General features: G+C 38.8%; 2 protein-coding genes across 3 annotated transcripts in view; both read left to right on the top strand.

Annotated features, from left to right (window-relative positions):
• The first annotated feature begins 4673 nt into the window (after nucleotides 1–4673).
• On the top strand, nucleotides 4674–11333 carry klhl42 (kelch-like family, member 42). 2 transcript variants are annotated; one of them, XM_061714445.1, is made up of 4 exons: nucleotides 4674–5247; nucleotides 8331–8722; nucleotides 8803–8996; nucleotides 10504–11333. In XM_061714445.1, exons 1-4 carry the CDS (start codon nucleotides 4990–4992, stop codon nucleotides 10956–10958), a joined length of 1299 nt encoding a protein of 432 aa, XP_061570429.1. In that variant the 5' UTR covers nucleotides 4674–4989; the 3' UTR covers nucleotides 10959–11333. The 2 variants fall into 2 exon arrangements, with proteins under 2 accessions (XP_061570429.1, XP_061570427.1); XM_061714443.1 differs by having other exon boundaries at nucleotides 8217–8722.
• Nucleotides 11334–14887: 3554 nt separating this feature from the next.
• The window catches only part of nrip2 (nuclear receptor interacting protein 2), a 37925-nt gene continuing 36161 nt past the window's right edge, over nucleotides 14888–16651 (top strand). The window contains exon 1 of the mRNA XM_061714703.1: nucleotides 14888–15439. Coding sequence (XP_061570687.1) covers nucleotides 15284–15439 — 156 coding nt within the window. The 5' untranslated portion in view covers nucleotides 14888–15283. The remainder of the gene's footprint in view (nucleotides 15440–16651) is intronic.

The raw sequence follows: 16651 nt of genomic DNA, 5'->3' as shown, positions 1-16651 counted from the left end.
ATTGTGCACTTCGAGAAAAAAGACGAAATGTCGACAAAAAAGTCGAAATGTCGAGAAAAAAGTCGAGTTTTTAAGAAAAAAGTCGATTTTTTTTAATAAAGTCGAAATTTCGCCTTTTTTCTCAACATTTCAACTTTTTTTCTCGACATTTCAACTTTTTTCTCGAAATTATACTTAAAAAATATTCTCGACATTTCGACTTTTTTCTCTAAATTGTACTTCAAAATGAATCTCGACTTTTTTCTCGACATTTCAACTTTTTTTCTCGACATTTCGACTTTTTTCTCGAAATTATACTTCAACATTAATCTCGACTTTTTTCTCGACATTTCGACTTTTTTCTTAAAATCTCGACTTTTTTCTCAACATTTCTACTTTTTTCTCGATATTATACTTCAACATTAATCTCAACTTTTTTCTCGACATTTCGACTTTTTTCTTAAAATCTCAACTTTTTTCTCAACATTTCGACTTTTTTTCAATATCTCGACTTTATTCACGACTTTTTGACTTTTTTCTCAACATTTCGACTTTTTTCTCGACATTTCGACTTTTTTCTCGAAGTCCATAATGAAAAAAAAATCTTCCTCTAAAATATTTTTATTTCTCTCCTGCCTGGCCCTAATACTCTTCCATATGAAACACCTTTGTTTTAATAGTGTCTTATAATTTCTTTTGCATTAATCATCAACATTTTAATTCATGTTTATCACAAACGTGTTGGCTACTTCATGCCGCTAGATTCCCCAAAATTATACCTAAAAAATATTCTCAACATTAATCTCGACTTTTTTCTCGACATTTCGACTTTTTTCTTAAAATCTCGACTTTTTTCTCGACATTTCGACTTTTTTCTCAACATTTTGACTTTATTCACAAATTTTTGACTTTTTTCTCAACATTTCGACTTTTTTCTCGAAATTCTACTTCAACATTAATCTCGACTTTTTCACTTTTTTCTCGACATTTCGACCTTTTTTCTCAACATTTCGACTTTTTTCCCGAAGTGCATAATGAAAAAAAAATCTTCCTCCTCTAAAATATTATTTTTATTTTTCTCCTGCCTGGCCCTAATACTTTTCCGTATTAAACACCTTTGTTTTAATAGTGTCTTATAATTTCTTTTGCATTAATCATCAACATGTTTATCACAAACTTGTTGGCTACTTCATGCCGTTAGATTAACATTGATACTGCATTGCAGTTTTCACAATTTTAATTTATTTATTTTAAGATTAGTGGCTTAAGCAACAACTGTAAAATTACTGGACAAACCCTCTGTCACGTCAACCACAGGTTTTCTGAAAAGTGGGTTTAAAAGCCTCTTTTACCACAGAATGCATGGAGCTATGATGCAAACAGACCCAGAAAGCCGGATACACCAGGAACATATTCATTGTCAACAAAACCAGATCTTTCAACGCTCTTTCAACTCTTTCAGCTCCAGGCTGGAGAAGCTGCAGGATAGCTGGCAAACATTTGCAATGGAAAGGCAATGGAGCCATCCGCTAGTGGTCAATTGAGGAACTCTAATTTTTGTTAATTCCAGTTTGGCCTCAAACTAGAACGCAGCTATTTGGTGCTTTGGCTCTGGTGTCCTTTATTGAAAGTTGCCTGACAAGGATAAGGATGGGGCACAGAGAGTTTGGGAGGAAGACACGCAGCAAAGGGCCACAGCACGGGCTGGGCTGGTTGCACAAGGACTATAGCCTCTGTACACGGAGAGTCAGTTCAACAAACGTATATCCAAAAAGCATATTGGAGAACAATGAGAAACACAAATAAAGTTATAAGTACGAATGTAAAAGTGAGAGGTTTTAAAAAAATATATAAAAAAATCCACAGATCTTTTAGTCTGTAAAAATATAAATCAAAATCTATCAATGAATACGATTCATGAGAAAATAACTCGTTTATTATCTATAAAAAAGATAAACATGTTACCTGATCAATCTGAAAGTTATGGAGGCTGACCTGGAAACTAGAGGACCAATTTTACATGAATCTTGTCAGAGAAGCATTGTGCTTTTATTTTGAAGACAACGCTTCCTGTCCTAGTCGACTTATTGGTCGGTAACTTTTCTACGTTAACACCAATAAGCACTCAGACTGACTCACCATTTAAGATAAACTTTATCTGGAGAGGGAAATCAGAGCTGCTCAGCTTATTTTAGCCCCGAGGAGTCTAAATGGAGCAAGAGTTTAGTCCAAGATTTAAGGTTGTTAGTTTGTGTTATTGATCCCACCAGCAGGAGAACAACAGTAGGCCTATCATAAGTGGCCTGGACAAGTGTTTGACTGTTAAAGATAATGTGGACAAAAATAAAACTGTGTAAGTGAGAAGTGTTATGTTTGTTGAAAGAAAGACACTACATTAAGAACCTTATCGCATCTATGAAACATTGTGATAGTGGTATTATGGTTTGTGCCTGCTCTCTCTCTGGATCACCAAACGAGCAAAATATATTAGCAAATTTTTCAGGGAAATGTCAAAATATCTGTCCTTGAACTGAATCTAAAGACAAAATGGGTAATGTAGCAAAACAACAACCCTTTACTGTAACAGAAGTGTTGTGGAGGGTTGAAGTTGGGATGAAGGAAGGATAAAGGAGGGATGAAGCATGCAGTTCATTTGAAGGAAAATACAAAAACAAAATCCTTAAATTAATTTCCTTGTAGTACTATATTACACAGTGAATATGAAGGTTGTTTTGAATCCTAATCCTCCAAAACGATAGGGAATATTGTATAAAAAGAAAAAAATGTGTCAATATGCAATGCTAAATGTTTCTACTTAAACCCAACAGAACTCAGAGCCATTTCTACTGGAAGAAAAAATACGGGATGCATAATACAGACTATATGTGGTAGGAACTTTCTAGGACATTTAAAGGCAGTGTGACACTTGTGTCATCGCGAACAGAGCAGAGAGCAAGAAGGATGAATTTGAAACCATTTCTTTTCTTCCTAGTAATGGGAAATGTAAAAGATTCCTGGCAAATGAAACGGACAAGCTGGATGAGACCACAACATGAATACTGGGAGCAATATTCTGTATCTCACCACTTTTCTTTGTGGATTTCAGACAACAAAAGCAGAAAGAGACTGCATTTGCATCTCTAAAAGTAAAGAAAGAGATTGTTTTCACCAGACATTGTCATCCTAACTATGTTTGGCAAGGTGCTCTATCTTGACCTTTGAATTGCTTGATGTGAGTTTCATTCCAACATGTCTACCTACAGCCCTTCTTTTTTTGGTAACCTGCTGAAGGTGCATATTACATCATCAGCTCAGTCACTGGCAACACACTGGATTCACTGTGTTGACAAGGGATTTTAACCACAATTCTCCTTCTCACTGCTACATTTACAACTTTTCAATTCATTTTCATATGAATTTCAGTTGTAGATTTTAAGGTTTTCCTACAATAACTTATTCTACAATTTCCTTTTGCTGAGCCATGATCTGCGATTAAATTCAGTTTTATTCGGTTGTTATAATGAGGCTCTTTTACCTATATTTACTGTAGTAATACTGGTGCACTACTATAATCACGCTAATAAAAACAAAATAAAACTCTGATTATAGATGCTTTCTGGAAATGCGTGGTCAAAATACTCTCTGATATTTTAAAATTCTATATTTTTGATCCCAAAGTCTGGATACTGGGGCATATTAATTCACTAAATATGACTTATCATAAAAAGTGCTTTATTCTGCTTGCAGGCACTAAGGCAAATCAGAAAAACCCCCAGCACCCAAACAGTGGATCAATGAACTTGTATCATATAGCACTCCAGAAAAAATACTGTATTCCGTTAGAAAAAAACCTAGAGACTTTGACCTTATTTGGGGACGCTTTTTGGATTTTTTGCCTTTATTGGACTAGCTAATGATCTGAATCATCTACTGCATTAATGAATGTGTTTTTGCAGGACTTGATTATCTACTTTATTATTCATTTGCTCCAGTATTGATATGCATATGTGAAAAGAAGCTAAATGATTTTGAATGATGTAATGTAATGACCATATGAGGGAGGGAAGGGGAGAGTGGTGTGTTGTTGTATTTATTTATTTACTTATTTATTTATTTATTTATTTTTCCTTTTTATTATTATTTATTTATTTTTGTTTAATTACTGTTATGAAAAGTCAAAAAAGGGGGAAATATTGATATTGAATGAATGAATGAATTAATTAATTAATTAATTTTTTATTTCGAACATGTATATAAAATTAAAGTAAAAATAATAATAAAAAGATAAACATTTACATCTTCATATTAACATATGTTCGAAAAAAAAGGAATAGGAAGTATACACTTTTTCCTAGTTCCTACCCCTTTATAACACTATGGATTTACATTATTGCTATTATTATATCTACACAATATCCATATAAATATAATCTATATAAATACTCCGTAAACATGCCTAGTATTACATAATTATACATATAAGTATATAAACAATATAAATATAAATATTTATATTGTTATTGTAAATCTTATTTTTCTTTCTTATTGGCCTCAATAAATATATCTAAAAAAAATACAATAACATTAAAATTAAAGCGTGTCATTATGCCAAACTACCCCTAGGCGGCAGCAGCTGAAAAGGCTCGACACCCAAAACACTCACGAAGAAGAAACCTGGCCATGACGTAAGCTCAGGACCAAAACAGTGGGCAGCTCTGCATCACCACACTGAAGTTTGGTGAAATAAAGTCGAAATTGTTGGTGTCAGGGTCAGAACTTAAATGCAACATGTAGCGTAAGTCTTTGCTAACTAGAGTCACCTTTTTACCCGGATGTGGAAGAATGCCAACCCGAGGAAAGGACTGTTTTCCATGTATATCGCAGCTTGTGCAACCAGCTCCAGCACGGTGATGTGCGGGCTCAACATGACCTTATATAGACCGGCCACGCAGCTCCCTGGCCGGTGAAAGCATCACAACAACTACTAAAAAGCAGCAGAGGACCTACAGCATGTCATCTGACCAGATCATCGCCATCGTCATGGATGACAAGACGTACCAGGTGAATAAGAGGAAGCTGATCGAGAAGAGCGACTACTTCCGTGCTCTGTACAGCTCCGGCATGAGGGAGTCCACGGAGGACTCGGTGCAGCTGCAGGGGCTCAGCGTCCCGGGGCTGGAGCTGGTGCTTGAGTTCATCAACACCTCCAAGGTGCAGGTGGTCAACGACACTCTGGAGGATCTGATAGAGGCAGCCTCTTTCCTGCAGGTAATAATAATTATAATGAATTTAATTTATAATGCACTTTTCATTCAGTGAATCAGGGCAGATGTTTATCTGTTTTAGGAGTAAAACTGTGGAACTCATTAGATAACGACCTTAAACTAGCAAATTCAATAAAGGCATACAAGATATTATTCAAAGCAAAGGTAATGGACACATATATAGAAACACAATGAATGAATGAATGAATGAAAAACTTTATTTCGAACATGCTCAAAAAAAAATATGTATATATATATATATATATATATATATATAATTTAAACCAAAGAACAATAGTTAAATAATAATCATAATAAATACAGTACAAATCAAATCTGTAATATAAATCATAACGATGAAAAACATGCCTCACTGGCTTTTTTTTTTTCAATAAGCAAACAAAGAAGAATGTACACATGCATGAGATAAAATGACAATTTAAATTGGTTTTGTTTCCTTAGCATCTTTTCACTTTCTGTTTTCAGAGCTATCATTATTATTATTATCGCTATTATTACTATTATTATTATTATTATTATTATTATAATCATTATCATTATTGTTATTATTATTGTTATTATTATTATTATTATTATTATTATTATTATTATTATTATTATTATTATTATTATTGTTACTATTATTATTATTATTATTATTATTATTTTGTGTAGACTTATGATACTTCATTTTGTTCTTTTTGTATATTCTATTCAGTTAAAAGGTGGGCAAGATAAGCTTTATGCTTCAAGCCCAGACCTTTTCGGTCAAATAATCACAATGTTAACCAGGGAAAAACCTGTGTTATCTTGTTTGTTGATTTTTGTTTGTGATTGACCGAAATAAATATTAACTAATTAACTAACTAAATATCAAAGTGCTACAGCATTCAAGGCAAGAAAATCAACACAAAGGCAAGGCAAGTTTATTTATATAGCACAATTCCACACAAGGTAATTCAAAGTGCTTTACATCAACATTAAAAGTGGCAAGACATAATTAGACAGTAAATAACAAATAAAATGAAAAAAAATTATGAATAAAATGATAAGAAAAGAAGTAAAATAATAAAAAGCACAAGTTGTTAAAAGTGAGGGCAGTAGAGTACAGCAGGTAAGTATTTAATTTAAGAGTACGCTTCAGTAAACAGTATTGTTTTTAGGCCTGATTTAAAGGATCTGACAGTTGTAGCAGACCTCAGGTCTACAGGAAGTTTGTTCCACCGGTGAGGAGCAGAATAACTGAACGCTGCCTCACCTTGCTTGGTTCTGGTTCTTGGGAACCACAACAAACCAGATCCAGATGAACCTCAGGGGTCTGGGAGCTTCATAGGAACTAACAGATCAAGCATGTATTTTAGTCCAAGACCATTCAGGTCTTTGTAAACCAGCAGTAAGATTTTAAACTCTATCCTTTGACTCACTGGAAGCCAGTGTAGTGATTTCATGACCGGTGTAATATGGTCCAGTTTCCTGGTGTTTTAAGGACTCTGGCGGCAGCTTCTGGATCAGCTGCAGCTGCCTGATAGATTTCTTGTTAAGGCCTGTAAAGATGCCATTGCAATAATCCAATCTACTGAAAATAAATGCATGAATACGTTTTTCCATGTCTTGTTTAGACAGAATCCCCTTAATTCTAGCAAAGCAGCAGTATTATCACAAAAACGTAAAAAAGTCATAAAAATCAATGGCAAATCATAGATCATAGCTGGCGTATGCTTTACTGAAAAGATGGGTCTTAAGTCTGCTCTTGAAAGAGTCAATTGACTGTGGTTCTCTCAGGTGGGTGGGGAGGGCGTTCCACAGTTTAGGGCCAACGGAGCAGAAGGCCCGGTCTCCCATAGTGACCAGTTTAGTCTTGGTGGGTTTGAGGAGGTTGTTCTTGTTTGTTGAACAGGTGCGGGTGGGGGGCTGAGGATGGATCAGCTCCTTGAGGTAAGGGGGTGCGTTGCCATGGACGCATTGTTAGGTTAACAGGGAGATTTGTATTCTGTCCGGGAGGAGATGGGGAGCCAGTGTAGTGAGTGGAGGATGGGAATTTGCGCACTCTCATCAGGATCCTAGCAGCACTGTTCTGTATGTATTGGAGCTTTTGAAGGCTCTTGCTTGGGATCCTGATGAGAAGTGCATTGCAGTAATCGAGCCTGGAGGAGACGAAGGTGTGGAACAATTTTTTAAGCATCCTTCAGGGACAGGATGGGCGGAGTTTGGCTATGTTTTTGAGGTGGAAGAAGGATGTTTGACAGAGGTGTTTGATGTGGGCCTCATAGTTGAGGTGGGGGTGCATTCTAACACCCAGGTTGGTGATGACAGTTGACAGTAGGATATCCTGGCCAGAAAAGGTGAAGAATGTGATTTAATTTCATTTTCATTTCATTTAATTATTTATTCAAACAGGTTAAAACAAAAACAAAAAAATAATCAGAATACATAAAATGTATATACCGAGAAAAAAAAAAAAAAAACATAAGCAAAACAAAGCAAATTAAAGAGACAAATCTATATGTAGATAAATATTTCCTGTTTGAAAGGGTGTAGGATGAAGTTTCAAAAAACTTTTCTAGTCCTACCCCTTCTAATGTTCTGTTTTTACCATGTCTTCATTTCACAGAACTTCTAAAAGAAAAGCATGAAAGAAAAGAAAAAGTGGTTCAGATGAGCAAGGCACTTTGGTCACTGGCTGTCAGTTCATGTGTCCATTTCCGTTTTGTATCCATAAAGAGTATTGATTTTAAAGATTTGTTTAAACTTACTTAGTGATTTGCATGATTTCATTTCATCTTTGCAGTTGTTCAACAGATTAACTCCCTTCACTGATACACAATGGGTTTTGATGTTTGTTCGTACATGCTGTTTTTTAAAATTGCATATTCCCCTGAGATTGTGTTTATTTTCTTTTATTTGAAACAACTTCTGATGGGGGAGGACTTAACCTGGAGTGGGGTGCCGATGAGCATGCCTTCTGTTTTGCAGGTGACCTCCATCGTCAAAGTCCTGACGTCAGAGATCCGGCAGGACAACTGCGTGGAGCTGTACAGTCTCTCTGAAGTGTACGGGACTCATGATCTGCGTGTTGCTTGTCTGAAGTACATGAGCTGCTACTACCACCCCATGCTGAGGCGGGTGGAGTTCAGCAGTCTGCCGTCTGCTGTGAAGCACCAAGTCAAGGAGATGCGCATGAAAGGCACTGCCACCCTGGTAGCCATCGGAGACTTCACCTGCCTGTCCGTGGATGTGCCGGGTCAGGACGAGCCCTGGTCTATGCTGAGGTACGGAGAGCTGGAGCAGCACTGGAAGCCGCTGGCAAACAACCTCCCTCCAGATATGATTAATGTCAGAGGATATGGATCGGCTGTCCTGGATAACTACCTGTTCATCGCAGGCGGGTATAGGATGACGAGCCAGGAGATCTCTGCGGTGCACTGCTACAACCCCTGCAGGAATGAGTGGAACCACGTGGCTCCGCTCAACCAGAAGAGGTAACGCAGGACTTTTCCACTCGAGGGTCAGCTTAGCGTTGTTTCCATCATGTTTCACCTCTCTGTGCCCATCCATCCAGGTCCAACTTCAAGCTGCTGGCAGTGCAAGGGAAGCTGTATGCGGTGGGAGGCCAGTGTCTGGGCACGGTGGAGTGTTACAGCCCGGAGCAGGACTGGTGGACATGCGTGTCCTCCATGCCTGATCCACTGGCTGAGTTCTCAGCCTGCGAGTGCCAGGGGATGATTTACGTCATGGGTGGATATACTGCAAGGGGTACGTACATCACACAACACTTTTTCTATTCATATAATTCTTTTTATAGCACTGCATTTAAATTGTTTTTTTTTTTTATTTTTGTTTCTACCTTTTTATTTCTATTTTTATCTTTATTTTTAAAATTTGTATCTTTTTATCTTTATAAGGATGTTTGGCTTTTGGGGTGTTTGATTTGTATATGACAGTGCTGTGTGTGTGAGATGGAGATGTCTATTTCCCTGAGGGAACCTCCCAAGGGGATTAATAAAGTCATCTGAATCTGAATCTGAATGTACACTTTTAATGGGATATACAGTATGCACATTTTTTCTTTAAGGTTACACATTTAGTCATGCAAAAACACATTTTAACCCTTGTGCTGTCTTCGGGTCAAGGAAGGAAAAAGAGAAGAAGGGAGGAAAGAAGGAAGAAAGGAAGAATGAAAAGAAGGAAAGAAAGAAGGGAGGAAGGGAGAAAGGAAGGAAGGAAGGAAGGAAGGAAGGAAGGAAGGAAGGAAGGAAGGAAGGAAGGAAGGAAGGAAGGAAGGAAGGAAGGAAGGAAGGAAGGAAGGAAGGAAGGAAGGAAGGAAGGAAGGAAAGGGAGAAAAGAAGGAAACAAGGAAGGAAGGGAAAAAGGAAGGATGGATGGATGGATGGATGGATGGATGGATGGATGGATGGATGGGAGAAAAGAAGGAAGGAAGGAAGGAAGGAAGGAAGGAAGGAAGGGAGAAAAGAGGAAGGGAAGAAGAAAGGAGAGAGCAGGAGGAAAGAAGGAAGGATGGATGGAAGGAAGGAAGGAAGGAAGGAAGGAAGGAAGGAAGGAAGGAAGGAAGGAAGGAAGGAAGGAAGGAAGGAAGGAAGGAAGGAAGGAAGGAAGGGAGAAAAGAAGTAAGGGAGGAAAGAATGGAAAAAGGAAGGAAGGAAGGAAAGAAGGAAGGGAGAAAAGAAGGATGGAAGGAAGGAAGGAGAGAGCAGGAGGAAAGAAGGAACGAAGGGAAAAAAGAAGGAAGGAAGGAAGGAAGGAAGGAAGGAAGGGAGAAAAGAAGGATGGAATGAAGGAAGGAGAGAGCAGGAGGAAAGAAGGAAGGAAGGGAAAAAATAAGGAAGGAAGGAAGGAAGGAAGGAAGGGAGAAAAGAAGGGAGGGAGAAAAGAAGGAAGGGAAGAAGGAAGGAGAGAGCAGGAGGAAAGAAGGAAGGGAAGAAGGAAGGAGAGAGCAGGAGGAAAGAAGGAAGGAAGGGAAAAAATAAAGAAGGAAGGGAAGAAGGAAGGAGAGAGCAGGAGGAAAGAAGGAAGGAAGGGAAAAAATAAGGAAGGAAGGAAGGAAGGAAGGAAGGAAGGAAGGAAGGAAGGAAGGAAGGGAGAAAAGAAGGAAGGGAGGAAGGGAGGAAGGGAGGAAGGAAGGAAGGAAGGAGAGAGAGAGAATTAGGTCATTTTGACCCGAAGACAGCACAAGGGTTAAGATTATTAATAAAAAGTTCTTCAGTCACTTGTAAAATCATTATTTTTTCTCTGTGACTGGCAGACAGGAACACCAACGTGCTCTGCTACTGCCCCACCTCCGACACCTGGACAGTGTACAAGTCGTGCCCGGCTCACATCCGCAAGCAGCAGATGCTGTCGGTGGAGGACACCATCTACCTGGTGGGCGGCTACACCCACGAGCTGGGGCCGGGCCTGCACCGGCGCCGCCCCAGCCACACGGAGGACGTGCTGATGGTGCAGTCCTACAACGTCACCACGGGGGACTGGATCCAGCTGAAGGAGAACACGTCCAAGTCGGGCCTGAACCTAACGTGCACGCTGCACAACGACGGCATCTACATCATGAGCCGGGACGTGAGCCCGCCCTCCAGCCTGGAGCACCGCGTCTTCCTCAAGTACAACATCTTCTCCGACGCCTGGGAGGCCTTCAGGCGCTTCCCGGCTCTGGGACAGAACATGCTGCTCTCGTCGCTTTACCTCCCCAATATGCTATGATTGACAGGTGGTGGGGACGGACTTGAACACGTACAAAAGGAAGATTGCTGTGCGGCCTGCTTGTTGCTGCTCTAAATGGGGCTGCGTGGTGTTATTTAGCATGAAACATGTCTGGTTCGCCAGGTTGAATGCTTCATGACCTCCACGCCTCAAAACAAAAACACTACCGGTACATATTACATAGTGCTGAGCTATAATGACAAGTGTGAAAGCCCTGTGGTCCGCGGCTACATCATAACAGCAAGCCTCGGTTCGTGCCTTTAACATACAGGACTGTCTCAGAAAATTAGAATATTGTGATTTTTCTGTAATGCAATTACAAAAACAAAAATGTCATAAATTCTGGATTCATTACAAATCAACTGAAATATTGCAAGCCTTTTATTATTTTAATATTGCTGATCATGTTTTACAGCTTAAGAAAACTCAAATATCCTATCTCAAAAAATTTGAATATTCTGGGAATCTTAATCTTAAACTGTAAACCATAATCAGCAATATTAAAATAATAAAAGGCTTGCAATATTTCAGTTGATTTGTAATGAATCCAGAATGTATGACATTTTTTGTTTTTTTTAATTGCATTACAGAAAATAAAGAACTTTATCACAATATTCTAATTTTCTGAGACAGTCCTGTATAAGTCATTCAGAACCTCCACTGCTCATTCCATGATATTTCCAGAATACTGAGAGTCTTAACCATCTAGTTAATTTAAAGAAATGAAAGAAAAAACTATTGATTATTATTTGTAATCCTGTCATACTTGCGTGGAGCAGACTGTAGGTTTCTGCACCCAGAAGGTTGAAGAAGTGTTTGAGGTTTCTTGAAACTCCATCAGAGGAGCATCGAGTCTTAAGTGTTTTTCTGGGTTAAGAGAAACACGCTAACGTTATAAACTTAAACAGCACAAACACGAGCCAAGTATCAGCATGCCTACAAAGCCCGACAACATTCCTGATGTTTACACTCCAGCTATGGCACCGGCGCACATGTTTATCTGTAAATCACCACAACCTTTGCAAAGGTCTTTATGTACTGTGGGGAGCAGGGACTTATGGGGATGGCTTTGGTTTTACACTGCCAGTTTAATGGGATGTGGAAACTCCCTGAAAGTTTTTGTGATGTTTGTTTGTGCTTTGAACACTTGCTCAGTTTTCATTTAGCAGACACGCTAAGCAATGCCTTAAAACTCAGTTCCATGAACTGAGCGATGCACACGTGCCTTCTGCAGCCTCCGTTAAAAGAAAATTAAAATTTAATTTAAAAAAAAAGAGCACCAAATGCAACACTTCATCACATTGCCAGCAAGTGACCAAAACTGCTGTTTTACATTTTGTTCTGCTAATGAAGATTCTTTTATTTCTAACCGAGGTACTTTTTGTTTTTCTCATGGAAAGATAAACTGTGGAAGTTTGCATTAATGAGAAATGAACCTCAAAGTAATTTACCCTTGAAACTTTTGAGTGTTGAGTAAACACAGTACTTACTCATGCTGTTTGGTTTGGTGGATTTTACCATCTCTCTGTTTACTTCTTTGTTTAGCTGTTTGGAAATATACTGTAGGGTCGTGACAGTAAAGATGATGAAGATTCTGCTTTGGTTTCTTGTGTTTTTGACTTACCCCACAGCACCTGAAGTCTCATTTTCAGTCGGAAACGTATCATTAACCATGAGGGCAAACAGTTTCAGACATGTATAATCTCTGATGTTAAATCTTAACACTGTAAAAATTCCCTCTGTAGCTCCATCTGCTCCGTTCATTCCTTAGAAACATGAACATTAAATGGTTTAGCGAGGTCTGTCAAATCCAAAACCAGGATTTCCAGTTACACAAAGGTGACTTTTAACCTGGATTAACAACATGAAATCTTACACTGAACTCAAACCATGGAGCAGGTTATCCACTACGGGTTAAACTGTCAGTAAAATCTTTCACTGATTTTTTTCATGATCATATTCCAGATCAAATCAATAAACATCTGGCTGAATTACCAAATGCTGATATCTCATATCCCAACCAAATCCCTTTGGAAAACTGCTGCTGCTTCTACGTGCAAACTACTTATCGTTGCCATGGCTACGCATCATAACAAATATTAAATAGTGCTAAAATCACTAATAGGAATCTCTTGGGATATCAGCATCCAAACAGGCATGGAAACATGCAAATATCATAGTTCAAACAGATACAAGCTCAGAAAATAAATCTCAAGCAGATATGAAGATGGACACAATAAGATGGAGCAACTCCAACATGCTGCTACTAAAAGTCAGGTCATTTTAATTTGTAGTCGCCAGCAGGTTGATCACATATGAGATATTAAGACATAAAGGTTGACAATTCGACTGATAATCATCTTTGTAACTCCAGCTGGAGTCGGCTTTAATGTTTCTAAAGCCAACTCTTTCGAAATAAAAACTGGCATTGAACCTACTTTATAGGAAATCCACCTTTGTACTCTGGGATGTTTTCTATGAACATCTGTATGCCTGTGGACCTCTGCTGTATGTATGTAGCTACACTGTTATTCCCATTAAAATAAGACCCCCTCCCCCAAAATAAAAAAAAATAAAAATAATTTGCATACCCTATATTTACATTTACTACTCAAAGGTTCAACTAGATACAGTACAAAACAAAAGTTTGGACACACTTCCCCATTTGTTTGAATGAGAATGTGTGTCCAAACTTTTGGTCTGTACTGTATGTTACATTTATCCTGACAAGATCATTTTAATCTGTCGTCCCTTAGCAAGTTGATGAAATATGAGATATTAAATATGAAGAATAGTAATAAGAGTGGTCGATGCTTTTGCATCAGCACTCCTTAATTAGCATAGACAACAATAAAATTGTTCAAACTGAATCAGGTTCTCAAAGCTTTTTAAACATTTATCACCTATTTAGTGTTTGCTTGAATAATGAATTCGTTTTTATTTACAATAATACCTGCAAAGGAGTGGAATATAATTAAAGCTATTTTACAAATGCTGCTTGCGTGCACCCTGGCATGTGTTGGATACAGTCTTACAGATGTTACGCACATATTAGATGGTCAGCTTGTATGCACAGTCATACTTATTCATATTTTCTTATTTACAAGGCCATTCTTTCTCTATAAAATTAAATATGAATTCACAGTTTGACAGAATTTGAATACTAATGAGGCAAAAAAATACAAATAAATAAAACAAGCAACCAGCAGGGGGCAGTGCATACTTTCAAAAAATTCTCGGTCTCTGCAGCCACTCAGTGTTTTCCACTTCACCTCTACAAGGACTCCCTCTTCAGATAAATATATTATATATTTTGAAAAGCACCCTTAACTTTGCTGTGAGCATGCATGCTCTAAAAGGAACCCTTAATTAAGTGCTATCGGATTAAAATTGAGGACTTAATAGCACGTCGTGAAACCCTGCGCACCTGTAGGCTACAACATCTCTGACAGATAAAAAAATGTGTCATCTAGTGGAGGTCACGAACAAAGATGGATGTGGTATTTATAGCTTTTGGTGGGGAGCATGGATGGAAGAAATTGGATTCCTGCATTCAGAGTCAATGGGGGGCCAGAGGAAATCAATAGTTGCCATCAGTGGTCCAGATTGATCCTCTGTGTGAGGTCAGATCACAGTGATCTCCCTCACACCTCCACAGCGGGCTGCCAGGACTTTAATACTGCAAACTGTGTCAGCCTTAAAAAAAAAACGTACAGGCTGAGTGACTTTTAAAAACATGCTGTAGCTACACGGGTTCAGTGTTTTTGAAGATGATCAGAGTCTGATCTGCAGCACAAAGAATGGTCTTCCTTCTCTAATCAACATCATAAAAGAATGTGTTGTTTCATGAGCTGAACATGTGTGTGACAAAAAGAGGAGGGCTCAGAGGGGAGAAAGAGAAAACAGAGGGACAGAGGGATCCAAGGACAGACAGCACTGAGGGGAGGGGAGAAAACACGCTCACACAGACTCAGTCACACCTTCCCCACAGCCTCTGTCAGAGACCGGAGCGAGCTCAGTGAGGAGGATGCGGGTCTACATCACAGGAGCAAACAAGAGAGGACAATAGCTCACATACATGCGAGCAGAGTGGGAGCCCTGCGGGAAGAGCGAGCATTTCATAGAGAACATCTGCAGGTGCATTCTGCTGTGAGAAACCTAAAAGAAGAACTAAACAGCTGCCTCACACAGCTGCTGTTCTGAGGGTTTCTCATCTTCCCTGCACACGGACATCCACTCTTCTGCTGCTGCTGCTGCTGCTAAGAGGATACATCTCCGTGCATCAACGCACGGCTTCAGAGCAGACTGCTTTACAGTCTGAGACCATGAGTGAGGGGAAGAAAGGTGAGCTAGCCATCCGGGATAAAGCCATCCTGCACCAGCAGAGGCGCCTGAAACAGGCCACCCAGTTCTCACACAAGGACTCCGCTGACCTCCTGCCCCTGGACGGGCTGAAGAGACTGGGCACGTCCAAGGACTTGGTGAGTGCACTTTGAGAGAATCCTAATGAGTATGTGAGAGAATTGGATTGTCTAAACTGGAGAGGGTGCTGTGTGGGTGATGGCAGGGGTTGAGCAGCAGTTAGAGGCTGAGTCAGATTAGAACTGGTTGCACAGTGATGTGATAAATGTCGATTCTAGTTTGCTATTATCTTGCAGCAATAAGCAATTACTGAAAAAGATGTTGGGGATGGCATTAACTATTGATCAGCATTAACTGTGGTTTCAGTGGTATAAACACTAATGCACCCCAAGCCATCCCAGATGCTGGTTTTCTTCTGGACTACAAACAAGATTTTTAACCTTTTGATTTACTAAACAAAAAAAAAAAACAAAAAAAAAAAAAAAAACAAAAAAAAAAAAACTGATGCAGTGATTTCCCCGCTACTGGAAAACCCCAAAGATCTACTCAACGCTGGTTTTCAATTCTGTCACAAGCATACAGGGATTTCTTCAGATTCTCTGGTTATTTTAATGAAAAGATGTACTCAAGATGATAAATCCTAAAATATTTTCCTTTTTTTTGGAGACATGTTACATCTTAGATTGATATACCTAATGAACTCTTAAGCATCTTTACTCAACCTCTCTGGAAACCCCTTTTATGCATAAATTATTTTTCGGATTGCTCTGATTGTCCAAACATATGTATAGAAATAAATATATATATATATGTATGTATACATATATTTATGTATGTATGTTTTTTCTATAAAGCATCCCACTTTATTTTTGTGAAATGCTCTGGTACATTTCACTGCATGTGTTCAGTTTGGAATGTTTGAAAACTGTTTTCTATAAGTACTGATGTATAACTCTTACATGTGAACTGGTTGGCTATAAAGTGAAGCACTGACTCATCAGTAGGAGTCATAAAAGATTCAGTTGTGAACTGTGCACTAATAGGAGGGGATGTCAAAGCTGGTTACAGCTCTCCACGCAGTGGCTCCCACAGTCATTACACACTAACACACACATGCATGTTCAGGCTGAGATAAAACACAACTCTGCATGTAAGGTGGAACCTGTCCATCTTTTTCACTTCCTCTTAACCCAGAAGCCTCATGGAGTGAAGCAGTTACGTACACAGTGGAGGAACTCCCTGTAATAATCCAGAGAATTTATTACTCCTCTAACAGGGCTCTGGTTTGATGGCTGCTTCCCAGATTCCCCCAGAGCGCTCCGAAAACCTCA

Source organism: Cololabis saira, chromosome 23, assembly GCF_033807715.1.
Source record: "Cololabis saira isolate AMF1-May2022 chromosome 23, fColSai1.1, whole genome shotgun sequence".
In the NCBI taxonomy this organism is placed as follows: domain Eukaryota; kingdom Metazoa; phylum Chordata; class Actinopteri; order Beloniformes; family Belonidae; genus Cololabis; species Cololabis saira.
The sequence above is the reverse complement of the archived record's forward strand: the minus strand, read 5'-3'. Positions and strand labels throughout refer to the sequence as shown.

Coding starts and splice junctions, on each gene's coding strand:
- klhl42 (XM_061714443.1), top strand. CDS start 4,990: ATGTCATCTGACCAGATCATCGCCATCGTCATGGATGACAAGACGTAC. Junction 5,248..8,216: donor AGGCAGCCTCTTTCCTGCAG/GTAATAATAATT, acceptor TCTGTTTTGCAG/GTGACCTCCATCGTCAAAGT. Junction 8,997..10,503: donor GGGTGGATATACTGCAAGGG/GTACGTACATCA, acceptor TGTGACTGGCAG/ACAGGAACACCAACGTGCTC.